The sequence below is a fragment of the Antechinus flavipes genome, chromosome 3, assembly GCF_016432865.1.
Source record: "Antechinus flavipes isolate AdamAnt ecotype Samford, QLD, Australia chromosome 3, AdamAnt_v2, whole genome shotgun sequence".
NCBI classification, from domain to species: domain Eukaryota; kingdom Metazoa; phylum Chordata; class Mammalia; order Dasyuromorphia; family Dasyuridae; genus Antechinus; species Antechinus flavipes.
The window spans coordinates 584,504,175-584,531,806 of record NC_067400.1 but is presented as its reverse complement, the minus strand read 5'-3'; the positions used below and the strand labels follow the sequence as shown (position 1 = coordinate 584,531,806).

Genomic DNA, 27,632 nt, shown 5'->3' with positions numbered 1-27,632 from the left:
TTTTTTCTAAAGTGCTTAATGTAAAGTCTTTGACTGACTGAGATATCATTTCATCTCATTAAAGTAGCATTTACTTTACATGGAATGGGGTGATTTAATTGATTTATTTACTCTACTCCATACATATATAGTTCATATTTTAATAGTGCCCAGCACACAGTAAGGATTTAAAATCTTATTGACTGATTAACTACAAAGGCCAAGAAAATGAAAATGAATTGCCCAAAATCATATAGCTGCTAAATAACAGAACCAAGAATTGAACTCTCATCTTCCAAATCCAAATCCTAGATTCTTGCCACTCTGCCCATTCCTTTATTTTTATTTTTTTTCTTAATTAATAGCAATGCTTAGCACATTAGAAGAACAAAGGATAATTTATCTCTCAGGTTTGTGGAGAAGGAAGGAATTTGTGGCCAAAGAAGAACTGGAGTTCATTGGAGATCACAAAATAGATAATTTTGATTATATTAAATTAAAAAGGGTTTGTACAAACAAAACTAATGCAGACAAGATTAGAAGGGAAACAATAAACTGGGTAAACATTTTTACATTCAAATATTCTGAAGAAGGCCTCATTTCTAAAATATATAGAGAATTGACTTAAATTTATAAGTATTCAAACCATTCTCCAGTTGATAAATGGTCAAAGAATATGAACAATTTTCAGATAAAGAAATTGAAACCATTTCTAATTATATGAAAAGATGCCCTAAATCACTATTGAACAGAAAAATGCAAATTAAGACAACTCTGAGTTACCAATACACACCTTTCCAATTGGCTAAGATGACAGGAAAGATAATGACAAATGTTGCAGGGGATGTGGGAAACTGGGACACTGATACATTGTTAAAGCTGTGAACTGATCCAACCATTCTGGAGGGAGATTTACAAAGGTAAAGTATTTGGATTTACACTGTGAGTTTAGGATTAAACCCATATCAGCTTGGTTAAGTCTAGGAAAAAGTTTAGTTCTTTCTCATGAGAAAGTGTGCATAGGCTCTGACAAAGAGTAGTTTGAGAAAGAAACATACACCAAGCAAAGGGCAGTCCCTTTTTTAAATTCCCTTTCCCATTCCCCCAGGCTCTTTTCCCCATTGGCTAGGGTTTTTAAAGTACAGTTTTTTAAAATGTGAGAAAAGTAGCCTGAGGCTATCAAATGTTTATCAGGGCAAGGTGTTCCCCACTCAATCCTGCCCTAAGGAGCTTCCATTCTAGTAGGGATGAAATCAAAAGTCCACTTGAACAAAAGACTTACTTAAGAATCAAAAGCTCGCCTAAGGCTAAAATGATCCCTTCAGGGTTTTAGCTTTCTCTGCTTTCTGCTACCTTGCTTATCTCAGGGATATTATAAACCTATCTGTGCCTCTGGCTTTCTCTGCTAACTCTCATTTAGCTACCCAGGACCTCATCAAACGAACAGCACCACCTCAGTACCCTAGCTACCCACTTACTTATTACCGAAGCACGGTGCACATATAAAAATAAATAAATGTAAAGCAATTTCAGGCTAGGACATGGGATCGGGAAAGATCTCTGTTGAAGAAACGTCATCTAAATTCAGCCTTACCAGGAGATCATTATACACTTCAACAACGATACTGTATGAGGATGTATTCTGATGGAAGTGGATCTCTTCCACAAAGAGAAGATCTAATTCAGTTTCAATTGATCAAGGATGGACAGAAGCAGCTACACCCAAAGAAAGAACACTGGGAAATGAATGTAAACTGCTTGCATTTTTATTTTTCTTCCCGGGTTATTTATACCTTCTGAATCCAATTCTCCCTGTGCAACAAGAGAACTGTTCGGTTCTGCACACATATATTGTATCTAGGAAATATTGGGAAATATTAAGGAGGGGGTGGAGGGAAGGAAGGGAAAAATCGGAACAGAAGTCAGTGCAAGGGATAATGTTGTAAAAAATTACCCTGGCATGGGTTCTGTCAATAAAAAGCTATTTTAAAAAATAAATTCAACCTTAAACCCTGGGCAATTTAGAATTTTAAAAGCCTCAAGGTGAAGGTGAAAGAGCATTCCAGGCTTGAGGAAAGGCTTGTGTAAAGGAGAAGCTGGAACCTTGTGATCCTGGAAAAGGAAGGAGGTCAATGTAGCTGGAACGGAGAGTGCATTAGAGGGAGCAATGTGAAATAAGTGTAGAAACATCGATTAGAAACAGCTCTTGGAGAGTCGTAAATATAAATATCCGAGAGCTGAAGCACTGAGATTTTATCCTGACATAGAGAGATTGTTAATCGAGGTATCCATCTGGTCAGTCAATGTCAGAGCTGGAAGCACCCTGAATGATTGGTGGAGCTGGGAGGTGTCAGAACCCAGAATGTCACGGATAGAAGGGGTCTTAGAGCAGGCTGTCAGCGCCAGAACGGACATCACAGAATAGTAAAGACAGTAACTGGATGTTGCAGGGTCAGGAGGGAGCTGGGAGGGCCCTTAGAACCCAGGAGGTCAGAGCTGGGAGGGCCCTTAGAACCTGGGAGGTCAGAGCTGGGAGGGCCCTTAGAACCTGGGAGGTCAGAGCTGGGAGGGCCCTTAGAACCTGGGAGGTCAGAGCTGGGAGGGCCCTTAGAACCTGGGATGTCAGAGCTGGGAGGGCCCTTAGAACTCGGGATGTCAGAGCTGGGAGGGCCCTTAGAACCCGGGAGGTCAGAGCTGGGAGGGCCCTTAGAACCCAGGATGTCAGAGCTGGGGGGGCCCTTAGAACCCGGGAGGTCAGAGCTGGGAGGGCCCTTAGAACCTGGGAGGTCAGAGCTGGGAGGGCCCTTAGAACCTGGGATGTCAGAGCTGGGAGGGCCCTTAGAACCCGGGAGCTCAGAGCTGGGAGGGCCCTTAGAACCCAGAATGTCAGAGCTGGGAGGGCCCTTAGAACCCGGGAGCTCAGAGCTGGGAGGGCCCTGAAGAAATTGTAAGAACTCAGACTGGATGACGGTCAGCGTGAAACAGGTTGGATTTAGGGGGAGTTCAGCACGTAGTAACTCTTCAGCTGTCTGATACTGTCACAGGGGAGAGCCCCCTTCTCCGCGCCCCCCGCCCCCAGGAAAAACTAGGATGGGAGTTGGAGAGGCAGCTTTAGGCGGATGAAAGGGAAAATCGGGGAGCGTTACGTTGGAGTCAGGAAGGCTCATCTTCCCGAGTCCCAATCCCGCCTCGGACATTCACGAGCTGGGACCCTGGGCCCTATAAAAGGAGCTCTGCAATCGAAGGGCAACAGAGCACTTTCTAACACTTACAGCTGTCCCTGGGGGTACAGGCTGCATGATTCCTGAGCTCGCCGGCGCGCGGGGTATTCAAAGTGCGGGGACCGCGGGGGCCAGAGCTGCCAGCCGCCGCACACGGCGGAGCCGAACAAACGGGACGTTCTAATACGTCTCCGAGTCCTTGCCCTGCGCCGGCGCAGGAACTGGGAGGACGCCGCCCACCCCTTTGCCGGCTGTGTCTGTAAACAATCTCCTCGTGGGCAGAGTGCTCCCCGCCCCAGACCTGTGCGCCTGCGCGGTACCGGCTAGTGCGCGCGGCAGCTCGGCCGGTGGCCGGTGGCGTAGGTGCTGCTTGGGGTTGTTTGGGTCGCGGACAAGGCCAAGGCCATGGCTCTGCGGCAGGCGCTGGGTCGGGGCCTGCAGCTGGGCCGGGCGCTGCTGATACGCTTCTCGGCCAAGCCGGGCCCGGCGGGAGGCGTAGGGCGAGCGGAGCGGCCGGGCCCGGCTTGGGGCCTCGGGGTCCGACGAGCGCCGGCTCCGGAGCCGGGGCCGGGGCCGGGGCTGGGCCTTCCCAGTCGCTACCGCTTCTTCCGAGAGTCTGTGGCGGGGCTGGCGGCGCGCCTGCAGCGTCAGCTGGTGCTGCGGGCCCGGGGCGCCGGCCCCCCCTGCGGCCGCGCAGTCTTCTTGGCCTTCGGCCTGGGGCTGGGGCTCGTGGAGGAGAAGCAGGCGGAGGGGCGGCGGGCGGCCTCGGCCTGCCAGGACATCCAGGTGAATGCCGGGGTCGGGCTCTGGGGTGCCTGCTCCCGCACCGCCCCGGGAGACACCCAGCGGCCCAGGGCACGGCAAGGTCAAAGCGGGCCCAGGTCGGGAGGAATGGCCTGGCCCCGGGGGACTCCGGGTACTGGGTGTTAGAGCTTGCGGAAGCGGACTAGAACCTGTTAGAACTGGAGCTGGTGAAGACTCCCCAGTGTTGTCTTGGAACAGCCTTAGAGCCACGTGAGGGAGACAGCGCGTGGCAAGGTCAGCCCCGGGAAGGAATGTGAGCACATGGGACCTCACTTTGTGAGGAACCTTGGAACACAGGAGGTCAACTAGGAAGGCCCTTAGAACCCAGGAGGTCAGAGCCGGGAGGGCCCTTAGAACCCAGGATTTAGGAGCCGGGAGGGCCCTTAGAACCCAGGATGTCAGAGCCGGGAGGGCCCTTAGAACCCAGGAGGTCAGGGCCGGGAGAGCCCTTAGAACCCAGGAGGTCAGAGCCGGGAGGGCCCTTAGAACCCAGGATTTAGGAGCCGGGAGGGCCCTTAGAACCCAGGAGGTCAGAGCTGGGAGGGCCCTTAGAACCCAGGAGGTCAGGGCCGGGAGAGCCCTTAGAACCCAGGAGGTCAGAGCCGGGAGGGCCCTTAGAACCCAGGAGGTCAGGGCCGGGAGAGCCCTTAGAACCCAGGAGGTCAGAGCCGGGAGGGCCCTTAGAACTCAGGAGGTCAGAGCCGGGAGGGCCCTTAGAGCCCAGGAGGTCAGAGCCGGGAGGGCCCTTAGAGCCCAGGAGGTCAGAGCCAGGAGGGCCCTTAGAACCCAGGAGGTCAGAGCCGGGAGGGCCCTTAGAACCCAGGAGGTCAGAGCCGGGAGGGCCCTTAGAACCCAGGAGGTCAGGGCGGGAGAGCCCTTAGAACCAGGAGGTCAGAGCCGGGAGGGCCCTTAGAACCCAGGAGGTCAGAGCCGGGAAGGCCCTTAGAACCCGGGATGTCAGAGCTGTCAGAGCTGGGAGGGCCCTTAGAACCCAGGAGGTCAGAGCCGAGAGGACCCTTAGAACCCAGGAGGTCAGAGCTGGGAGGGCCCTTAGAACCCAGGAGGTCAGAGCCGGGAGGGCCCTTAGAACCCAGGAGGTCAGAGCGGGAGGGCCCTTAGAACCCAGGAGGTCAGAGCCGGGAGGGCCCTTAGAACCCAGGAGGTCAGAGCCGGGAGGGCCCTTAGAACCCAGGGGGTCAGAGCTGGGATGGCCCTTGGAACATCAAACAAAAGTCACAATTAGAAAGGAACTTAGGACATAGAAATAATAGGGCCAAAACACAGAGCCTGGACTGAAAGGAACCTTAAATGTTAGAACTAGAAGAAAGCTTAGAACATCATAGCTGAGAGATTATGTATGCCATTTATTACCTATCTGACCTTGAGAGTACAGTACAGAGAGCGTGGAGACTTGGATCAGGAAGCTCTGAGTTCAAATCCAGCCTCCTGTGTCTGCCTTATAGTTTTCTCAAATATAAAATGAGGAGAATAGTAGCACCTACCACTTAACTGAGGGACTGCTAGGAGGTGACATAATTCATGGTGTTCAGTCCTGGAGCCTGAAGGACTCATTTTCCAGAGTCAAGTCTGGCCTCAGACACTTCCTAACTGTGTTATCCAGGACAAGTCACTTCACCCTGTTTGCCTCAGTTTCCTCATCAGTAAAATGTGCTGGAGAAGGAAATGGCAAATCACTCCAATATTTCTGCCAGGAAGTGGGGTCATCAAAAGCCAGATACAACTGGAAACCCTGTATGCCTGACATATAGGAAATGCTTGTTCCTCTCAATCTAATCTGTAAAAGGAGGGGTTGGATGAGAGGCTCTTCCATTTCCTAATCCTTTTAAGCAATATGATAGGGCACAAAATTCTAGATTTTAATTTGGATGACGAAGATCCCTTGGTCACATGTTGTTACCTCACTTATGATCTGAAGATCCAGGTTTTAAGGCATCCTACGTTCCATCTGTAGAGCAAGAAAGGACCTTAGGGATCATCTGCTGCATTTTTTTTTAAAAGATAGGGATCTGGGACCCAGTTGTAAAAAATTACTTGCCCAGCACACAATTTAAACGGTCATTTCAGGAGGTAAGGAGAGACACACTGGCGATAGAATGTTCTAAGTATGTTCCTTGAGGACTGAGACTTTTTATTTGGGTCTCCTCATCTTTGGGACTTTAATTCACAGAATGTCAAGGAATAAGAGAGAGTTGGGTGGCTTTATATCCCCTTAGGATTCAGTGTGCAGCCTGAGATTTTAAGCAAAAAATTTGTTTTAGCTAGTCCACGTGATCTCATATGGAATTTACTGATGCTGACTGCTCTTCTGGAGATTAAAATGAAATAGTAATTGACACCAAAAGTATTGAAATCTATATTCAAACTCATGTAGTACACTCATAGGTAGAAACATTAACCCAGTGATTAATGAAAAACCTTTAATCCATATATTTGATCTGGCCTAACATCCTTGATTTTTTAGAGGAGAATCCTGCATCCCAAAAATGTTAGTAAGTGATTTCCCAGGTTATAAAGCAGCTCCAAACTTGTTTTTTCTTGTAAGGCAATTGGGATTGAGTGAATTGCCCAGGATCACATAGCTAGGAAGTATCTGAGGCAGATTTGAACTTGGGTCCTCTTGACTCAGGGTCAGTATGTTATCCACTATGCCATCTAGATGACCCAGCTTCAAATTTGGAAGCCAGATCTCCCAACTCTTTCCACTATTGCACTGTCTCCAACTATTTTATAAAGTGAAAAATAGAGATCCCAGGAAGGATTTGGCCAAGATCAAAAGATCAATAAACATTCAAACAACAAATATTTAAGAACAGCTTTTAAAAAGGCAAAAGGCAGCCCCCAACCTCAAGCAAGATACATACAGGATAAATTATCAACTGAGGGGAACAGTACCAAAATTAAGAGGCTTCCTAGACAGTGGGATCGTGGTTGAAACTTAAAGTGAAGCTCTCTAGGTCAGGAGGCAGAGAGGAGTGGGCAGAATATTCCAGCCAGAGCCAATTGTTGGAGTTCTTTGAGGAAGAGCAGGGAATCCAGTGTTACTGGGCTTAAGGTAGGAGGCTGAGAAGGTTGAAGGGGGCCATGTTGAGAAGGCCATTTAATGTCAAAGGGTGTTTTATATTAGATCCTGGAGGTAAGAAGGAGCTGCTGGAGTTTATTGCCTAGGTGTGACCTTCGGACCTCAGCTTTAGGAAAACTACTTTGGGAGGAGTGGGGAAGAGTCCTGAGATGGGCAAGATACCCTATTTCCCCCAAAGCAGGCTGCCACTAGAGTATAGAATGAGGTAATGAGGGTCTGCCCCAGATAGGGCAGTGTTGGGGCAGAGGTGGTGCAAAGAGAAATCGACAGTCCCTGACGCCAGCTTGGATGCAGCGGGTGTGTGAAGCACCCATTTAGGTTGGAGAAGCCCAAGGTCTGGGAGGCTGGTGCCCCCTACGTAATAGGGAAGGTAGGAGGAGTGGGCAGGCTGCCATTGTGGGCCTGTTGAGTTTAAGATGACTACTGGGCATTGAGCACTCTGTGGACCAGCCAGGGGTGGGAACTTAACTCTTCTGACTCCTGACTCCAGGGCTCTCCCCTTCACTCATGGCCATGTCACTGCCAGCCCTTGGTGGTCCTGATCTCGGGTTTGGTTCTTCCTGCAAGGACTGGAAGCCCGGGAGGATCTCGGCCAGTGTGTCAGTGGAGGCAGCTTCCCTCGGCTCCCACACCACATGCTCTTCTCCGTCCCTTCGCCCACGGGTCCCTAGCTACTTTGCTTACATAGAGTAAGTGTTGTGAGGAGCTGAGAGTGCTGGGGCTGCCAGCCCACCTGTCTGCAGGCTGGTGCTAAGGGACTAGAAGGCGGGCTCCCCTTGGTTCATTTTTAGTCTGTCAGCACATATTCTGGGGGCTTTCCCAGGCCCAAGTTACTCTGCTGGATTTGGTGAGAGATACGGCGTGATAATGTCTCCCACTTAGCCGTGGCTTCCATGCTTGCCCAGCATTGTCCTCCTGACAGATGGGCCCAGGAGGCCAAAGTCTTGTGCGGGGCCCTCAGCTCTTGTGCCTTCGGGGCCTCCGACCAGAGAGCCTGCGGTTTGTGGCAAGATGAGGCCCAAGTAAAGTAACACATACCCTACACGAGGCCCCGATGGCCCAGGGGAAAGCAGTGCGCTTGGCCCCGGGCCGCCATTTGGGCCGGTCTGTTAGCGGCCTGTGCCTCATCTTGTGTGCCTGCGCACAAGGTGGCTACAGAGGCCCGGAGAACACCATGTCAGCCCTTCCTCTTACTTAGTCCCCAGGGAACAGAGCACTTGCTCGTGGCAGCCCCATGGGTGCTTCCATGTTTTACAGAAGAGGTGGAAACGTCAGCACTGGGACGCAAACCCAGATCACCTGGCTCTTACCACCGTGCCGTGCTGGTGAGATAGGGAGTAACTGGGAAGTGCTCAGTAATTGGTGTGGACCAGGCCTATAAACTGTACAGAGACGCATGAGGAGGGTAGTGAAGGAGGTGATAAAGGAGAAGGGAGATTGAGAGAAGATAACACGAGGGCTCCAAAGGTTCCCCACACTGCCAGGGGGGCTGAAGAAAGGGTCGTGAGGGTTTGGACCAAGGCAGTAGGAGAAGGGAGGGAAAGGTAATTCCATTAGCAGAAAGAGGAAAGCCAGTTTTAGGGGGATGATCCATCGGTCCTTTCCCTTTTCCAAGAAATCCGGATAAAGATTTCACTCATCAAGACCTGCCCCAAACTGAGAGGGAGAATCAGCTTCACTGGAAGCCTGATATAGGGACATCGGTCTGTCCGGCAGAGTTCATGAGACCTTGGTTGTGTGCAGCATTAACAACCTGTGGGGCACACTGCCCGTTATCCTCACCGTGCCCACTGCCCGTCTGATGCTTGTCCCCTGAGGTCTTTGTAAAGAAAGTATCTCTGTAGCACAGACAGATGGGCAGCACGGCAGCAAATGTGCCAGCTGCAGAGTCCAGAAATTCTGAACCAACCTTGTGTTCTCCCACGAGTGGGGAGAAAAGGCATTTGCTGCAAAGTTGCTTTGAACAAGAAGAGTCTGGATAGGTTATGGCCTGGGCTCAGACCTAGGAACGAAGGACAGCGGTTTGTATTTCTCCCGGCTCCTGACCTGACCTTGCTTGAGTGACCTTGAACCTAATGCTGCTCTGTCCCTAAGTCGGGGGGCATACAGGCCTCAGGTAGCCCCTCGCTTCACCAGGCCTTTTTTCTCCTCTCATAGGAAATTTTCACCCAGAAAAACAAGCTTCTTCCTGATCCTCTGGCAAGTAGGCGTTGTCAGGGCTTCCGGCTGGAGGAATACCTCATCGGACAGTTCCTTGGCAAGGGGTGCAGTGCTGCGGTGTATGAGGCCGCCATGCCCGCCTGGCCCCAGAAGCCGCAAGGCCCCGGGCTCCTCCGGGGGCCGGATCCCGCCACGGCCCCCCCTGCAGAAGGCGAGCAGAGCACCGGGCCTAAGGCTGAAACCTTTCCCTTGGCCATCAAGATGATGTGGAACATCTCGGTGAGTACCTGGCCACCTCCCAGCCCTTGGCCTCTGGAGAAAGTCTGCTCTGGAAGCTGCTCAGTGGCAGACTCATCCCCAAGGGTGAAACGCCTTCCCTAGGGAGATTCCGGTCAGGAGCCCGGACCAGGCCGTCCCAGTAGGGAGCTGGTCCTGAGCCTCCGCTGGGGGAGTCCTCAGAATCATGGTGTGTCACCTGGGAGGAGCGTGCCTTTCGTCCGGCCGCCTGCCAGCATTCCGGGGACAGGCTGCCCTGTTAGAAGATGTCAGGTGGCCTGAGCACGTGCACGGATTAGGTTTTGAGTCAGAAAGGAGAATTGGGAAAGAGCTTGTGAATGAGAGTCGTTTGGTTCCAAAAAAACAAGATTGGTCCGGACGGGATAAGTGAGTCTCATGGCTAATGCGGTTCTCTCAGGAGAGCGCGAGGGTCCCACAGCCGTAACCAGGGCTCAGCAGCCGGTGACACGCGTGTGTCCCAGCCACTGGCGCAAAGCAGGGGAGTCGGTTTGCCTCCCCACCGTGGCTCCCTGAGGGTACCTGGGGCTTGGGTTGCTGGGAGTCGGAGGCTGGGGTTAGCTCCACCTCCTCCCTCTAAGGAGGGCTCCTGTTACATCATGGCCCTCACCCTTCCCCCTGCTCCCACTGAGGGAAAGAAGGTTCTGTCCTCTGCCTGCTGCCTCTGGGGTAACGCTGTTTGTTGGGCCTTCCTCATAGGCGGGTTCCTCCAGTGAAGCCATCTTCAGCACCATGAGCCAGGAACTGGTTCCAGCCAGCCGCGTGGCCCTGTCTGGGGAGTATGGGGCCGCTGTTCTCAGGTGAGAGTCGGCAGCCCAGTGGCCATGGGGGCTGGGGACGAGGGAACATGGGCCCTAGTGGAAGAACACCTGGCCTGGGCTTGGCAGGGGCACCAAAGTCATGGCCCCGGCCCCCTGAGGAGGGAAGTAGCCCTCCCTTTCCTCCCTCCCATCTCCCAGCAAAGGCAGGCTCCTGAGCATGTTACCCAGACAGCCGCTCGCACCGCGGCCTGGCCCCCTCCCAGGCTGGAGAGGAATCAGTGGGCCCGCTGTGCTTGGAGAAGCTGAGGGCAGGTCGTCGTCTGGCAGGCTGGCGGCTGCTGACAAAGTGCAAGGGCAGGGCTCCCTCTAGCGGTGCCCACAGGCACAATGCCCGCAGAGCTATGGGGGAAACCTGTGATTGGTCCAGGGGACGCATTTAAGGTAAACACAGAGTGATCCTCCTAGTGGAGCAGGAGAGTGAGAGGCGCACACGTGTGTGATAGTATGCATAGTTAGATAAAATTCAGCCTTTTTTAAAAATTTATTTTTTTCCTCTTCCCCTCCACAATAAAGGCTTTTTCTTGTCTCTCTTAATGTACCTCATTCTATGTCTCACTTTTCCTTTATCCCCATCATTTTATTTAGATACCATACTTTCATGGTCGATTCACATCTGCCCTAGAACTGGGATCAGGGGTGGGGTGGGGGGGAGGGGAGGGTTCGTGTTCCACCGAAGCTACAGGCTCTGGTGTACTGAGCATTTCTTGCAGTGGGATTGCCACCCAGGACTGAGATTTCAATGTATGGGCAAAGCAATAGAGACTTCCTCATTTCTAGTGCAGAGACCTGTAATCTTCTGACCAGTTTTTTGACCCCTATTGTCTGAGGGCTGAGAGCTCTGAAAGCCGCCACTGCTGCTTCTGATTCAGTGGCTCCCAGGGCCTGCTCCTGGTGTGCTGGGCCTGGGTCTGGCTGCCGGGGCCTGCACCCAAGGTGTAGGGGCCTGGAAAATTGCTTCCCTCAGTCTTTTTGCAGGTTCTGCTGCTCTTGAATTTTTTAATGTCATTTGAAGGTATTTAGAGGGGTTTGGGGGAGAGCTTGGGTGAGCCCCTGTCTGTACTTTGCAGGCTCTTCCTCTCAGCATCCAAGTCTTAAGAACAAAGGAGAGGCACAGAGGTATTAGAGAGGGGGATCATTAGGGGATCGGCAGGGCCATCATCCGGGAGGCGATGGAGGCGGACCTGGAAGGGCCTTTTAGCAGAGATTGGGATCAGCGCCTCCCCAAATGAAGAATGGCGTCAGCAAAGAGGAGGAGGCCAGAAAGCTCAGATAGTGACGGGGATTTCACATGTGGAGAAGAGTAGTGGGACCCTAAGGAAGGCAGCAAGGGGCTGTGGCGGTGTCCTGGCCCTGAAGGCCCGGCCCAGCCAGTGCCACAACCACTGATGAGCTGTCTGCTCTACACTAGAACATCACTCCCACAGACGGTCCCTGCCTTTAAGGAGCTTCTGTCCGGGGAGCTTTTCACTCCAAAAAGAGCGTCCTTTCTGTTGGGCCTTGTGGCCTTGGTGATCTTGGACAAGTCAATTAACGTCATTGGCCCTTAGTTTGCTGGTCTAGAAGATGAGAAAATGGGACCAGGTGATCTCTTCCAACTCCAAAGGTGTGAATGGGCTTGGGAGCTCTGCCAAGAAGTTCCTTAAGGAATTTTGATCAGATAAGTCCTATTGGTACAGAGGGCTAAGATAGGACTAATACCAGCAATATGAACTGAGGCTCCTCATAGATTTAAGATAGCTCTGGCTGGCCTTTATATGTCATAGGCACTTAATCAATTTTGATCAGTGAATGCGTATTCGGCTTTTCCTGGCAGACCTAATATATGCTGCTTTTAGGGTAGGCGTGTTCTTCCAGTCCATCATATGTGACCCAGCATTTGGCAGCCCGCATGTACTGGCACTGACCCTCTGCTTTGGAAGAAGCAGGTGTAAAAATCTGGTCTTGGCCATGTTAGCATTCCTTATCCAACTGGAGAAGTTCATTCCATTTTGCATGTCCAAGATGTAACCTGATGTGTTCCGTCACTTTGAAACAGGAGACAGGAGAGAGGTTCCAAGAAGCTGGCCCCCCACCCCAACATTATCCGAGTGCTCCGGGCCTTCACCTCCTCGGTGCCCCTCCTGCCTGGGGCCCTGGTGGACTACCCTGACGTTCTGCCTCCAAAGCTCTACCCCTCCGGCCTGGGCCACGGGCGGACGCTGTTCCTGGTTATGAAGAAGTAAGTGCTGGGGAGACCTGGGGAACCAGGACCTTGCTGAGGCCGTTTTTGTAGTAGGAGAGCTAGTCGTGAACAACTGCACGAGAGAGGTGTCAAGGGTTGTCCATATGGGACGTGTCAGAGCTCGAGAAGGGGCTCCTGCAGGAATAGGGAAAAAGTACGGACTTGGGGACTGGGAACCTGGGCTTGCCTCCCCACTCGGGGATGGAGGGGTGATGGGACAGGACGCCCAGCAGCTGCCCCATGAGGTGCTCTCAGGAAAGCATTTTGTAACTGTTGTAAGAAAGAGTTCTGTTGGACACCCACTGCATGCAGAATACTGTGTCAGGGCTTGGAACACCCAAGTAGTCCTTGCTCTCGACAGGTTTCCGTTCTGCTGGGAGACACTAACTGCGAGCTCCCTAACTGCAGAGGCCAGACAGTAAAACAGTCATTTTGAGAGTTCAGGCAGGATGGCTGCCGGAGCCCTTCCAGCCGTGCTAGGCACGTGTGCTCACTGGCTAAGCTGGGTTATCCCCTGCCCTGGGCCCCACCAGCCCTGAGGCTGTCCTGGGGAGGGGTGTGTGGGCTGTGGTGCCATCGTGTGCCCTCCCTGTGGTGCCATCGTGTGTCCTCCCTTGGGTTTCAGAGCAGATGAAGGAGGACAGAGAATACAGAACCCATGCCAGGGTAATTTTTTACAGCATTATCCCTTGCACTCACTTCTGTTCCGACTTTTCCCCTCCCTCTCTCCACCCCCTCCCCTAGATGGCAGGCATGTTATACATGTTAAATAGGTTACAGTATATCCTAGATAGAATATATGTGTGCAGAACCGAACAGTTCTCTTGTTGCACAGGGAGAATTGGATTCAGAAGGTAAAAATAACCCGGGAAGAAAAACAAAAATGCAAGCAGTTTATATTCATCTCCCAGTGTTCTTTCTCTGGGTATAACTGCTTGTTCATCCTTGATCAATTGAAACTGAGTTAGATCTCTTTGGAGGACAGAGAATACAGAGTGGAAACAAGAGGCAGGTCCCAGGTGTAGGCAAAGGGAAATACTGGTCCAAGCTGTAGGAGATAGAAGTCAGCCAATCAAGTGTGAGCTCTCGCTCTGTGCCCAGCTACCCCTGGACGCTGCACCAGTACCTGCAGGCGAGCCCTCCAAGCCCCCGCCTCGCCACCATGATGTTCCTGCAGCTGTTGGAAGGAGTGGATCACCTGGTTCAGCAGGGCATCGCACATAGAGACTTAAAGTCGGACAACGTCCTCGTGGAATTTGACTCAGGTGGGTGGCCTGGCGATGGTGCTCATGGAGAAGAGCCTCTCTCCCGGACCAGTCTGGCGTGAGGAAGCTGGCCGTCTTTGCCCAGGGTGTGGGGCAGAGATGAGGGGCACTTACTGGGGGAGGGGGCAGAGCTCCAGTTCGTCCCAGAACTGCCCTTGTCCTTGACTGGGTGTGGGCACTTTGTGCAGTTAGTCAGAGCCTAGATTTGGAGGTCAGAGGATCAGACCATTGAGTCCAAATCCTGCTCATGCTTTGATTCTCTATGAGGCCTTGGAGAGGTCATTATTCTCTCTGAAATGAGCAAAGGTGTCCATTGCATAAGTCAATGCCAGATTTGAGCTGGACGGGCGTTGAGAGACCATCTAGTCTATCTACCTCATTTTACAGGAGAGGAAACTGTGGCAGAGGGGCCAGCTGACTCGGCTGGGACCATGCAGCTAGTCTTAGTGTTAACAGTGAGACCTGAACCTGGCTTGCTCTTTCAGTTGCATGCTCTCTCTAGATACCCTTTCACTGCTTCTAAGTTCAATATCTCAGAACTTCGAATCCAACACTTAACAAAGGCCTTTTTTTTTCCTTTTAAATACTATTGATAAATAATAACTCTTTGTGTTTCCCTTAATTTTGAATATTTGCAACTTGGATTTTCTTAAATCACTGCACACCTATGTCTATCACACCTGGTTTCCAGTCTTCTGATCCGCCAGTGAGAGAAATGATTATTAATAACCAATGATTTGGGGAGATCCAGAGTTCCTTCCTTTTTTTTTAAAAAGTTATTTCAAAGGTTCAGTTCCTTGAAGGACATTAGTGATAGATTGGACTAATTTTCTTAACAGTCTTGATCAGACCCCAAACCAGGTGGGGAAGTTATTGTGGTCTAGTCAGGTTTGGATGGGGATAAACTCTTTGAATTGATTGCCTAAGGCTGGGGGAGGTTTCTCTTTGACCTGATGTCATTCTCAGACCCTCACTGTAGTATTCATTCTCTCATTGTTATTGCTACCTCCAAGAATACCCCTCCTTCCCATGAGCATATAAGCTGTAAGCCCGTGACAGTCTTTGGTCTGAGAGAGAGCTGGTCAAATGACCAATTTTATAAAAATGCTAGTATTATTAATAAAATGATTAAATTCTTTCCTTTTTCACTTATCCTCTACCACTATGCAATAGAGGCAGTAAGAGGTTTTGGAGAGTGCCCCAGATGGGAATTTGGCAAGCTGGGTTCTGGCCTGGGCCTAACTTGCCCTGTGCCATTGGAGGAATCCCTTCCCCCCACTGTGCCTCAGTTTCTTCATCTGTTAGAGAAGAGGTTGGACTAGAGGATTTCCCCTAGGTTCCTGCCCAGTTGGGGACCCGTAGCTTTAGTTCTGAAGCTAGTGGGGATCCAAGAGGGTAGGGTGAAGGGCCCTCTCTAATGATTGTTCATTGGCCCCTACCTGTTGCCTTACCAGCTGGCTGCCCCTGGCTGGTAATAACAGATTTCGGTTGCTGTCTGGCTGATGAGAGCATTGGCCTACAATTGCCTTTTACCAGCTGGTACGTGGACCGGGGAGGAAATAGCTGCTTGATGGCTCCTGAGGTAATTCTGGCTGTGTGTGTGTCATTAGGTAAGAACCCCTCCCGGGATTTAATGGTTGGGTTTTTTCCCCTTTACAACGTGGATCCAAGACCTGACACTCCCTTATTCTTTAGGAATCCCTTGATCTTTGCATGTATGTAGTGGGTATAAAGAGCACTGGATTTGGAGGAGGAGTTGGGTTTTAAATCCAGGCTCATTCACAAGTGGTGAGACTGGAGACTATTCACTTTACTCTGAGCCTGTTTTCTTCTTTAAAATGAAGATCATACTTAGAATGGAAATGCTTTGTAAACCTTTGGAGTGTTAATGTAAATAAAAATTATGTTATGTGGTCCTCAACATCCAGTAAGGACCTTTTCCTAATCCTTATTAGGAAAACATTTAATATTTTGTAAGTTATTTCTGAACTTAAGAAGGACATAGGAGTGTCACACCAGGGCCAGCAATGTCCATTCAGGGCGATTTGTGAGTGACAGAAGTGGACCACACAGTCTTGATGGGAACTTTGATGGGAACGCCTTAGCACACAGGTGGTAGTTGTCCACTGCCTCCTTGTTTCCCGTGCAGGTGTCGACAGCTTCTCCTGGTCCCAGGGTGGTGATCGACTACAGCAAAGCTGACGCCTGGGCAGTGGGAGCTATTGCCTATGAGATCTTTGGACTCCCCAATCCCTTCTATGGACATGGTGGAGCCCAGCTGGACAGCCGCAGTTACTGTGAGTCTCAGCTTCCCGCGCTGCCTGAGAGCGTGCCCTTGGATGTAAGGCAGGTGGTGAAAGCGCTGCTCCAGAAGGACGCCAACAAGGTGAGAACCGGGGCCATCCCTGCTTCTGTCACCCGCAGTTGGTAGGCACCTGGGACACCCAAGGCCTGAAAAGCCATTTCATCTGCAGGGGCTGCCAGAACCTGGCAGGGAGCTCTGTGAGCCAAGTGCTCAGTCTGTTTCCCCAAGCTGAATGTTACTCCCAAGAAGCTCCAAACGTGTTTAGGATTTCTGCCAAGCAGGGGCCAGCCAGGCAGATGGTTAATCAGGATCCTGGGAATTTCCTTTTCCTCTCTTGATAGAGGTCATTCAGGAGAGAGGCAGCAGTGCAGCCCAACTCTCAGCTTCCCCTTCCTACTTTATAACATCTTCACATCAGATTCTGGAGGAGAGCCAAGACAAGGACCGAATGAGACCTCTAGCCCAGAACAAGTTAGGAGGTCCACCAGAGAGGTCTGGACACAGCACTGGGATTTGGAGGTGGCTGTGGCGGCAGCCCTTGGGCCCCTGCGGCCCAGAGGTGGTGAAGGGTTGACTGGACAGTTGGTCAGAAGGAGCTCATAGAGGAGGACCCTGAGCTGACACTGGGTGGAGGACCAGGTGCTGTATGGCGACTATCAACCCCACCCAGTTCTCAGTCTCAGTTCCAGGGCAGAGAGGAGCACCAGCAGAAACTGGGGCACACAGGAGAGGAGTAACCCACACCTCTCCCTAGAGCACACCACCTGGGAAGCAGTGAAAATTTGCAGGAGCCCCCTCCCCCAAGTAACTGGAAACAGCAGCAGGAAAAAGCTTGAAGCTTAAGAGAGTACCCCCTTTCTCTCCCCCAGGTGAGCAGAGCCCAACTTTAACATCAAACCCAGAGTCAAGAAATAGACCAGAAAAATGAGAAAACAAACAAAAAGAATCATAAACGTCCACTGTGGAGGCAGGGAAGACCAAGACACAAGACAATAGTTAGAAAATAGCAAAGCCCCAAAGGAGATGGAGGGTGGGAAGGTCATGTAAATTGGATACAAGCCTAACAAGAATTACGGAAGAATTAGAGAAAAATGGTAGAGGAAAAATTAGGGAATAAAAGTGATGCAAATTGTCACATTAGTAAGAGAGGCAGGTTAAAAATAAGAACCAAGATGGTGGAGTAAAGGCAGGGACTCCCAAATTCTCTCCCAAACAACTTTAAAGGAACAGTTTAAGATGAATTCCGAAGTGGCAAAAAACAATAAAGGGACAGGGCAAAACAATTTTCCAGCATGAGACAACTTAAGACAGTGGTAGAAAAGATAGCTTTCAGCCCCTAGGTGGTGAGGAGGGTGTACAGCTGGTCAGAAGGTTATATGGAATCCTTTGCTGGCACTGGTACAAGGACTCCAGGGTGAGGAAGAGCCACTAGCACTAGAGTGCAGCCACAGGGAAGGGGGAGACCCCAGTGAGAGATAGTGGAAAAACAGGCTCACATAGACCAGATCGTCAGGAGAGCAGTGACCACCCCTCCTTAGATCATAACACCCTGGAATAACTGAAAACCCACAAACCTCAGAACTACCTCTGAAAACAATAGCATGAAAAACCTGAAGCTTGGGACAGTACCCCCTCCATCTCAGGACTTAACATAAAGTCAAGAAATAGCCTGGAAAAGTGAGCAAACAATAAAAAGAATAAGACCATAAAGTTACTGTAGTGACAGGAAAATCAAAATACAGATTCAGAAGGTTAGGGAAGGGGATAAGAAAAAGGGGGAGGAGTGATTAAAAGCAAATGACTTGAGGGAGGGTACAAAGAGGATAAACAATACAATAAGATGTAGAGAAATGCACAGTAGTAACAGCGAAATGGGATGAATTTATTCATGAAACTGCAGAATGAATTAGATACTTGGAACAGAAAAACACACAAACTTGAAATAAGGGCTGGAACTTTATTATTAAAAAAAAAAAAAAAAGGCAGGGGTGGTAGCAAGAATGATCTCAGACAAGGCAAAAGCAAAGAAAATTAAAACAGATTATCAGGGACGCTATTTTGCTAAAAGACACCACAGACGATGACATAACCAAAATTTTTTATAGCTAGTTTTTCTAATAAAGATTTCATTTCTCAAATATGTAGGGTACTAAGTCAAATTTACAAAAATAAGAACCATTCCTCAATTTATAGAATGTTACTAATGATCATGTGAAAAAATTATATAAATCACTAAGAAATGCAAATTAGAACAACTCTGAGGTACTACTTCATATCCATTAAGCTGGCTCATATTCTGTCATATTACAGAAAAATGACAACTGGAGAGGAATGTGGAAAAATAGGGACCTAATATACTATTTTGCTTAAGTTGTGAATTGGTCTAACCATTCTGGAGAACAATTTGAAACTATGTCCAAAGGGCTTTAAAATTATTTGACCCAGCAACACCACTACTATTTGTATCAAAGACTTTTGTACAGAAATATTAAATAGCAGCTGCCCTTGAGGTAGCAGAGAATTGGAAACTGAGGAGATGCCCATCAATTGAGGAATGACTGAATTGAGTTGTGATACGTGACTATGATGGAATACTTTTGTGCTATAAGAAATGAGGGGAATGGTGTCAGAAAAACCTAAATATATATATATATATATATATATATATATATATATATATATATATATATATATATATGTATGTGAACTGATAACATGGAAATGATCAGAACCCCATTATACTTACACAGTAACAGTAGTATTGTAGTAATAGTTAACTAAAGACTTAGCTACTCTGAATAGTGATCTGAGACAATTTCAAAGGACTAGTGATAAAGAATGCTATCTGCCTCCAGAGAATTGACGAACTCGAGTGTGTTTTAAAGGATAATTTCCTTTTTTCAACATGGCTAATATGGACATATTTTACATGATAGCACATGCTTACATGATGCACATTGCTTACCTTTCAATGGGTGGGAAAAGAGCTTTGTAGAGACAGAATTTAGAACTCTGGAATATTTTTTAATGTTCAAAGGAAAAAAGTAAAAGTCATACATTAGAGAAAAGTTATGAAAAGTAACTTTTAATAGGCATGGAGAGAGCACAGAGCAGAGATTTCAGCAGATAATAGGCTGGCCAGAAGGCAAGGTAAACATCTTGGATTGTGCTAAAGGCAAAAGAATAAAATTCTCAGGGCAGCCACTGGGCCTACCCCTAGAGTCAGAAGAATGAGAGTTCAAATCTGGCCTCAAAGACACTTACTACTTGTATAACCCTGGGCAAGTCAACTCCAATTGCCTCACGATGGGGGGAGTAATATTTAAAAAAAAAAAATTGACTAACTCATTAAGGAAAATATATATTAGTACTTTTAGCTAATGATTATTTTTGGGTTTTTTTTGCTGAGGCAGTTGGGTTAAGTGACTTGCCCAGGGTCACACAGCTAAGACGTGTTAAGTGTCTGAGGTCACATTGAAACTCAGGCCCTCCAGACTTCAGGGCAGGTGGCTCTATCCAGTGCACCACCTAGCTGCCCCATGATATATTTATGAGAAACATCCAGACCATCTACCTCACAGAACTGTGGAGGGTAAAAGACATGAGTCGTCTGATGAGTGAGGTAGTTCTCCATGATAGTATAAGGTAGGCTGCAGACTAATTAGTCTATGACTCATCTTCTCTTTCAGAGACCATCTGCCCGAGTAGCAGCAAATGTACTTCACTTAAGCCTCTGGGGTGAAAGTATTTTAGCCATGAAGAATCTGAAATCAGACAAGATGATTGGTTGGCTCCTTCACCAATCAGCTGCCACTCTGCTGACTGACCGGTTGATGGAGGGAAACAGGGTAGAAACCAAAATGAAGATGTGCTTCTTGGCTAACCTGGAGTATGAAGCCCTCTGTCAAGCAGCGTTCCTTCTCCGTTCCTGGAGGGCAGCACCTTGATGGTTCCATGTCACCCAAAACTTACTAAAAGCACTTAGTTAGCAGCATTCTTTGTGTTCTAACAGTATCTCAAGGGGACTTGGGGGCTTTGTAGATGCAGGTTGTTTGGATGTAGAGTCAGGAAAATAAGAGGTGGGAGTGAAATGGGGCAACTCTGAGCCCAAGCAAGGGAGATGTGGAAGCCTCAGCCTGGATAGCTCTATTGGAAGGATTTTGTGAAAGGAGTCACTTAATGATCAGGTTGTAGCTACTAACTCTAGTTATACAAAAACGGGCGAGTTATATGAGCTCAATTGTTTGTCCACACACCTTGAGGGGAGCATACAAACTAAAAGAATCTGATCCTCAATTCCCACAAATGAAATTCTTTTATTTCACAAGAAACTTGAGGCATAAACAATTTGCACCATGGGGAAGAGCCTGATTCTGATGGAGAAGATCCAAGTTAAAAGCCCTGTGATTGATTCTAGGATCATAAAAAGGTGGGGTACTGTTGTTACATAATTAAGCATGCAGTATGGTCCTGGCACATTCTGGAAGTAAAAACCAAAAATTTGGCTCGGAACAACTTAACCAAAACCTAACAAGTACATCCAACATCTCAAGAAACAGAAATAAATGTGCTGTGGAACTTCCCTCTAATTTTATAGGCACTACTTTCAAGAATTAAATGCATGTTTTAACAAAGGTACAATATATGCCTTGAAATGGGGACTTGGTGTGGTTTTATGTCTGGGAACAAAAATACTTTTCACAAACATCTCAGATTAATTAAATTCAGACCCAGTTACCTTAAATTACTTGTCGAAGGCTCTAAGGGGACTTGGATTTGATTATTTTTGATGAGCTACAAAAAAACCCTTGAACTTTATGCATAAAATGGGAGCAACAACAGTTATAATACCCAACAAGAGTCAAAACTTTTAGATAGAAAAAATCTGTATGTAAACATGTATCTAAATTAGCTACTAACTAGTATCATTTAAATGATACTTAATGGTGGTTTAAGAAATCATTGCCCTAATAAGATTTTTAGTGATCTGGTACAGGCCAACTGGGCAAGATTGTCCTGAGTATAGGCAGAATGTGACTGGCTTGTTTTTTTAACATGGATCAGGAACCAGTTGGAGGAACTATCTTTTATTTCACAAGTGGGAATGAGTGGCTGCAGCCACCAAAGACCCTGGAGCAGAGATGCTGGAGGAGAATCCCCCACCCTGGTAACTGTCTCTCAGAGAAGTGAGGCTGGTCCAGGCCACCCATAGCTGCCAAACCTACAGCCCATAGGACTCCAAGGCTCCTTCAATCAGATTTTTCTTTCTCCTTCATGTGTAAAAAGACAGCACTAAAGAGGAAGAGCCCAACCATCATAGAGAAAGCACTTGCGTAATAAGGGAAAGCTGAGGGGATGAATCGCTCATACTGTGTGTGCTGGAGGGGGCGCACAGACACCTGTAAAAAAGAGAGGGAATAGGTAGTCCAAGTCCCTGGCTAGGTGAGCAAATGTGCTCAGCAAACAAAGTGCTTCTGCCCTCCCTGAGCCCTCGGATGCTCACCTGAGTAGAAGAGTATAAGTGCGTGTAGCCCAACCGGTTATAATCCACTTTGAATTGGAATACTCCATAGACATCTGGTAGCTTGAATTGGACACTGTATTTGCCACCTAGGAAAGTCCCAACTACATCAAGAGGAGAACTCAAAGGGCATCCTATCACCCCAAGGCAAGGCAGCCCACCCAATCAGGGAAGGTCAGAGCCAGAATTTGAACCCAATCTCACTTCTAAATCTAATGTGCTTTTCCAGAGTACTTGGATTACCCGTTGGAGGCAGGTACTAGTCCTGTTGTTTGCATTTCCCTCCCTACATTATTTCAGCATGTGGGGATCCAGATAGGGTGTCAAAGTGTCTGTAGCTAAATAAAAAAAGTAACTTAATTGCAGAGCTGATAAAACCTCTCTAGCACCAATCCTGCCTGACGAGGGACAGGAAAGTCAGGCTTTTCTCTGCCATGGAGACTTACCCTTTCTCTTCAAGAAAGTCCTCACAAATGGATCAATCCGGACAAACTCCAGCTGAATGTCATCCCCATCAAAGGGGACCCACTTGCCTTCTGAAAGCTTCTCAATCACAATGCTGTACTCCTAAGGTACAAGACATAAAAGGCCACAACATTTAGCAAGTCACTGGTCTAACGTTCTCCCCCCTTCCCCCCAGCTACTTCTCCCAGGACTACTGAAAAGGCCTAGAAATAGTCATGTCCAGATAAGTTGGCCCTCTCCTACAAAAGACAGCTCTCAAGCATACTGAGATTTCCTCTTTCCTCATCCCCAAGTTTGCCCCCTGGCCCAGGAGGTCCTTACCACCAGGTCTGTGACAGTATAAGCATTGGGTGGGGCCTTCTCTCCTACTCGATGATGAGACACAGCCCCTACCCGAAGGACACCCTCCTCCTTGAACACCCATCTGGACAAAGCAACCGCCAACTCATAGTTGCCTGTTTGGGAGTATCTGGGTAAGAAAGACGAGAGAGATGAGAACCAGCATGACTAGGCAACCCCAAGGCCCAACTTTTCCAGAGACTGTCTGTACAGCTCTCAATGAAGGTGGAATCACTTAGCAGAGTCAGACAGTGATCACATTTGGAAGAGGAAAGAGACCCATAGAAAGGTTGCCATCTACTCTCTCCCACTGGCATCTTTAAAAACCAGGAATAAACTTTTGATGTTGCTAGTTCTACATCACATGAAGGAAAATTACTTAATGATCCAAGGGGCTAATCTGCTGGTTCAGTCTCAGAACAGCTGAGCCTCCCCTCCGCCCTGGGCCTTACCTCTGGGAGCCAGGGCTGGCTTTTTGCACTGCAGAATTAAAGAAAGCATCACTGAAGAAGTCCAAGGAGCCGCTGAAGATGACTCGGGCGTTATTCCGAGCCTGGAGTCCTGCAATCAGGAGGGTGTTCTTCCCCACTGCATGGGGATACTAACAAAACAGGATCAAGTCAGCTTCTTGTCATTTTGAGTCCTGGCCCAAACGCTGGGCTGCTATTAGTTCATTCTGAGTACACAGACCTTAAATTCCTACATGTGGATGCCTTCACAGCATGGCCTATCTCAAAACCCAAGTTGACCCTAACTTTCTGATGTCCTCTCACTTGTATCCAGTACCCCATTTTTAAAGTTTACCATCCTCGAGGTCTTATGTCCTCTCCAAATTCTGCCCCTTTAAACCACCTGTCACCAGATGCCCAAGGGCTGTTATGTGAAGCCTCCTAAGGACAGCATTAGAACCAGAAGTGCTCCTGTGAGCACTCACCTGTGTGATCGGTTTATCAGGAAAAAAGGAATATGAAGTAGAAGAGCCTGTCAGAATATCCAGCACCAGAGGGTTATCGGGATCAGCAACCATTCTGCAGGAGAAAAAAGAAGCCTGGCATTTAGATGAGCCCCAATGCTCAGCTAGGTAGGTAGCATCTGGAATAATCAAATAATTAAGACACTAGGAAAAAGTTTGATTCCCAATAATAAACATTCTCATGCTCATGGCGCAACCAATGGCCAAAGAAAGTGAGTTTTGTTTTGTACCCAGGGAAATGCCTGCCATTTTCCTGTAGGAAGGAAAAAGTAACATTTGGCCTTCCAATTCGTGGAGGGCTCTGTTGGCTTTTGCTGGATCACTTACCCAACACCCCGAAACAGGATGGGATTAAGGGATGTTCTTCCTACAATGGTCGGGGCCTTGAGGAGATTTTCAGTGTCTGCCACAATGAGTGTGTGCTGCAAGGAACAGAGGCCAAAGGCAGAGACCATAAAGAGAAGGCGCCTCCCGGGCAGTGCTGCTTCCCCCCATATCCCCCCTCCGCCCTGACTCCGCTCTTGTCTGTGCATCAGGAAGGCTGGATTCTTACCTCTCCAGGGTCAGAGATGTCATAGTTATGATGGTCAATAACAGCTGTTTTCTCCTCATCAAATTCAATCCCACACTCACTGCCCAGCTCCCTCAGTGGGTCGCCTGCAAACAGACCAGGAAATTCCCAGCTTTGCCTTTACTACAAGTAAGGATGGGGACCAAAAGGAAATAAGTTTTGTGTGGCATTTCCACTGTCTGCCTGTCAGTCCCAACATCACAATGAAGGACCAAAAAGTTTAAAAGCCAAGGTTTCAATCCCTTCCATATTACTCCCCTTTGCTCCAGGCTCAAACAGATAATGACCCCCAACTTCCTGCAAAAGCCAACCCTTTCACTTGTACCCTTCATCCCTCTTTCCTCTGAAGCTTATCCTTTGATCATACCATTCCCTTCCTCATTTTTAATTCACTGTCTCCTCCATCTCACCCATTCTTAACCCTATCCCTCCCTTCAAGCTGCTGGTCTATATTGTTCCTCCTCACAGCCAAACTCCTAGAAAGAGTGGTCTTTTCTCATTTCTCACATGATACTCTGTCCCCAACATTCCCTGTTTTTTTCTCTGAGGTCACCAATGACTTTCTCTTAGTCCTTATCTTTCTAGTGACTTGAAGCATCTCCCAGTAAGATTTCCTCCTCCTGGGTGAAATCATTAGGTGTCTCCCTAAACCCACTTCTTTTGTTACCAAAGTTCACAACCTCAGAAACATTCCTAATTCATTTTTCTTCATCCTCATATAGTTGTCAAATCTTGTTGCTTTTCCTTCCTGAGCATCTGACCCCATTATCTACACACCCAACCCCTGAGATCAAACCCATCTCAAGGGACTCTTTTCACAGCCTCCCAGTTGAAGATCCCCTCCCCCCCCAATCCATCTACCACATGCTGGCAAAGCAATCTGTATTTGTGAGGGAAGAGAAAAAATGAAAAACATTCTTGCCTTGAATTCAAGGAAAGGCTGTACTCACCGATGTCTGAGCTGGCAGCTACCAGGACACTGCCACCTCCATCAATAAAAGAACTGATGGTCTCTACATTAATATTGCCTCCAAAATCTGAAAGAAATCACCAAGGGATGAGTCACTAGGGTCTCAAGGCTTCTGCCCCACAAAGACTGGAAATGTGGAGGGTTCAGCCTGGGCACCATCTACTCCAGGAAGTGCTATCTAATCCCACTCTACCTCCAAAGCAAACTAAACACCTTCCCCTCCCTGCAGCCCCTTGCCAGGCTCTCCTCTGACTGTGGCCCATTCTCCCCAGCAGATCCTTTTCCTTCTTTTCCCACCTTGCCCCACTCCATGTGGTCCAACCTGCTTCTGTCCCTGACATTACACACAAGGCATCACCGTGCACAGTGACGTGAGGACAAACACGGGAGGTCACGAGAACACATGATGGACGCCCACCCTGGCTCTGGATCCCAGCCTCGCACAGCAGGCGGGAAGGGGAGGGAGCAGCAGCCAAGGCAAGGCCACCTGGGCCTCTGTCTCCAAGGCTACACTTACCTTCCACAGAAGGAGAGAAGATGATGAGATTGTCATACAGGAACTCCCCGTACTTAATGAGGGAAAGGCTGGGGTCGTCAGCAGTCCTGTAGGTGAGGTCAAAACCTCGGTCTGCAAGAGGAGGAGGAGGAGGCTGAGACAGACAGCAGCCAGAGAAGCACCAAGACAGGGGGGAGGGGGCGGACTCGCCTGTTAAACTCCTCCAGCCACCACCGCCATTCCCCAGGCCCCTCAGCAGGGGGCACCCAGGTCTCAGACCCCACAAGTGCATTTATGGCAATAACTCCTTATGTGCAGGGACTGTCCCGCTCCCTTCTGGACACAGCAATGCCCTTCAGGGCCCCCAAGTCAGTGACGGAGCCCGACCCAGACGTCCTAACTGTAAAGCCAGAATGGTCACTTTCTGTACCCTCCAAGCATCTGTGGGAAATAGCTGGTCACTGAAAGGCTTAGATGCCCCACAGAGACATAACCTCTCCAAGAGTTAATGATGCTTTCCTCTGCCGTGACATGTGAAATACGTCCTTCTTCCAGCGTACTATCATTTTTTTATCTTGCCACAGCAATTCATTAACAGAAGCTAAGGACAGACACAGAAAGACACAGATCCCCCAGGATCTGGCTCCAGAAGTCTAGAGGGAGGGGAGGGAAGAGTCTTGAGGCCTGCCAGGTTACCACCCTCCCTCCCCAGCCAGGCAGCCCTTGGAGGGCAGGTGTCCCCCAGCACAGCCAGCGCCCAAGTAACCTGAGCATGAAAGGGAAACGTGGATGCTCTCTGGCTCAAATCCACACACAGCCTCAGGCCTCAGTCTCCTCTCCAACTGCTGGGCTGGATGCTCTAAGGCCTGGCGCAGTCCCAAGTCCCGGGACGCCCAGGAAGCCCAGGCCTCCCCACCCTCTCCTACTCCAGAGCCCCTCGGGGCCAGCCAGCGAGCCCCAAAGGGAGGGGGCAGGTAGGCTGCCAAATGGACCCAAGTGGCGCTCCCACCTCGGACACTCGCTAGCTGGGTCACTTGCCACGTCTGTAAAATGCTCTGGAGGAGAGGCAAAACCCCTCCAAGTTCTCTGCCAAGAAAGCCCCAAAGGGAGTGATGGAGTCAGACACCCCCTAAATGACTGAGCAAGTCCCCGCTAAGCGCAAGGCGTGTGCCAAGAACACACTGACTGGGCCCTAACAGGCTCCAGGTGAACGAGAGAGAAGCGGCATGAGAGGGATGACAAGGGTTCTCGAAGAAACGATTGTGAGCCTGTTTGGGGCTTTCGAAGCTGATACTGGAGTGTTGGCCATTTCTTTCCGTTTTACAGAGAAGGAAACTGGGCCGAGTTGGGCAAGTGCCCGGGGTCTCACAGCTAGTCAGGACCTGAGGCCCCATCGGAACTCCGGTCTTCCTGACTCGGGGGCTGCCCTGAAGGAGAGCACGGCACAAGCGGTCTTCTCCTACCCGCGGGCCGGCCCCGACCCAGCCAGCCCCGAGGCTTCCACCCCGCTCCCAACTAACAGCTTCGCGACCTCTCCCCGCCCCCATGGCAGGACTCTGCCCCTTTGCTTCCCGCAAGACTCGACCCGCCCCGAGGTCTCCTGCCCCCTCCAGCCCCCAGCGCGCGCCCTCCGCCCTCTCACCCGCCAAGCTCCGGAAGAACAGCGAGTGGGTCTCGCGCAAGTTGACGTTCTCCAACAGCACGAGAGTGCGGCGGGATCCGGCGCTGGCGCTGGCGGGGCCCAGCAGCTGCAACAGGAGCAGGAGCAGCAGACTCAGAGCCCGCCTGCAGGGGAGGGCGCCGCGGGGCCAGCGAGCGGCTGACATGGGGCCGGCCTCCATCTTCCTCCTGCCGCTACACTACCCCGGGAATGCCGCTCCGGAAGTGCTCTGGCCGCAGCCGCCCAATCGCCATGAGCGGCCACCGGAAGCAATTTGGCTTTCCGGAAGTCCGGGTGGGAGTGTATTGGCAGTGCAAGCGAACGCTCCCAAAAGGTGGAGACAAAGATTCTCGAAGCCTATTGGGTAGGACGAACGACATCCCGTCCCGGCCTCCTAAGGAACGCGTCAATCCCAATGAGCCAGCTCTACAGAGACCACCAATCAGTGACGCCCGCCTCTCTCTGGC

At 49.5% G+C, this 27,632-nt stretch overlaps 2 protein-coding genes and 2 long non-coding RNA genes across 4 annotated transcripts; 2 read left to right on the top strand and 2 right to left on the bottom strand.

The window, feature by feature from the left end:
* Window positions 1-438: 438 nt before the first annotated feature.
* LOC127555761 (uncharacterized) lies at window positions 439-3,422 on the bottom strand. The gene is made up of 2 exons (XR_007952279.1): window positions 2,759-3,422; window positions 439-2,593 (listed from the first exon to the last, which is right to left on the bottom strand). It is a non-coding gene; the product is annotated as an uncharacterized LOC127555761 (long non-coding RNA).
* Window positions 3,423-3,515: 93 nt separating this feature from the next.
* Window positions 3,516-20,829, top strand: PINK1 (PTEN induced kinase 1). Its single transcript, XM_051988349.1, has 8 exons — window positions 3,516-3,986; window positions 9,262-9,543; window positions 10,258-10,358; window positions 12,415-12,597; window positions 13,702-13,865; window positions 15,320-15,447; window positions 16,015-16,251; window positions 19,860-20,829. The coding sequence occupies exons 1-8, from the start codon at window positions 3,606-3,608 to the stop codon at window positions 20,115-20,117; spliced, it is 1,734 nt and encodes a 577-aa protein (XP_051844309.1). The 5' UTR covers window positions 3,516-3,605; the 3' UTR covers window positions 20,118-20,829.
* On the top strand, window positions 4,894-7,431 carry LOC127555762 (uncharacterized). The gene is made up of 2 exons (XR_007952280.1): window positions 4,894-5,101; window positions 5,134-7,431. It is a non-coding gene; the product is annotated as an uncharacterized LOC127555762 (long non-coding RNA).
* A 412-nt stretch (window positions 20,830-21,241) lies between the features above and the next one.
* On the bottom strand, window positions 21,242-27,385 carry DDOST (dolichyl-diphosphooligosaccharide--protein glycosyltransferase non-catalytic subunit). The gene is made up of 11 exons (XM_051988350.1): window positions 27,148-27,385; window positions 25,527-25,637; window positions 24,990-25,076; window positions 24,022-24,125; window positions 23,796-23,890; window positions 23,430-23,523; window positions 22,948-23,096; window positions 22,478-22,625; window positions 22,138-22,258; window positions 21,674-21,780; window positions 21,242-21,569 (listed from the first exon to the last, which is right to left on the bottom strand). The coding sequence occupies exons 1-11, from the start codon at window positions 27,344-27,346 to the stop codon at window positions 21,420-21,422; spliced, it is 1,365 nt and encodes a 454-aa protein (XP_051844310.1). The 5' UTR covers window positions 27,347-27,385; the 3' UTR covers window positions 21,242-21,419.
* Window positions 27,386-27,632: the final 247 nt, after the last annotated feature.

Bases quoted from the DNA above. Each gene is read 5' to 3' on its own strand.
- PINK1 (XM_051988349.1), top strand. From the start codon at position 3,606: ATGGCTCTGCGGCAGGCGCTGGGTCGGGGCCTGCAGCTGGGCCGGGCG. The intron at 15,448-16,014 runs GTAATTCTGGCT...TTTCCCGTGCAG, and splicing joins GCTGCTTGATGGCTCCTGAG to GTGTCGACAGCTTCTCCTGG. The intron at 16,252-19,859 runs GTGAGAACCGGG...CTTCTCTTTCAG, and splicing joins TCCAGAAGGACGCCAACAAG to AGACCATCTGCCCGAGTAGC.
- DDOST (XM_051988350.1), bottom strand. From the start codon at position 27,346: ATGGAGGCCGGCCCCATGTCAGCCGCTCGCTGGCCCCGCGGCGCCCTC. The intron at 23,524-23,795 runs GTAAGTGATCCA...TTTCTCCTGCAG, and splicing joins ATCCTGTTTCGGGGTGTTGG to AATGGTTGCTGATCCCGATA. The intron at 21,781-22,137 runs GTAAGTCTCCAT...GGACTTTCCTAG, and splicing joins GACTTTCTTGAAGAGAAAGG to GTGGCAAATACAGTGTCCAA.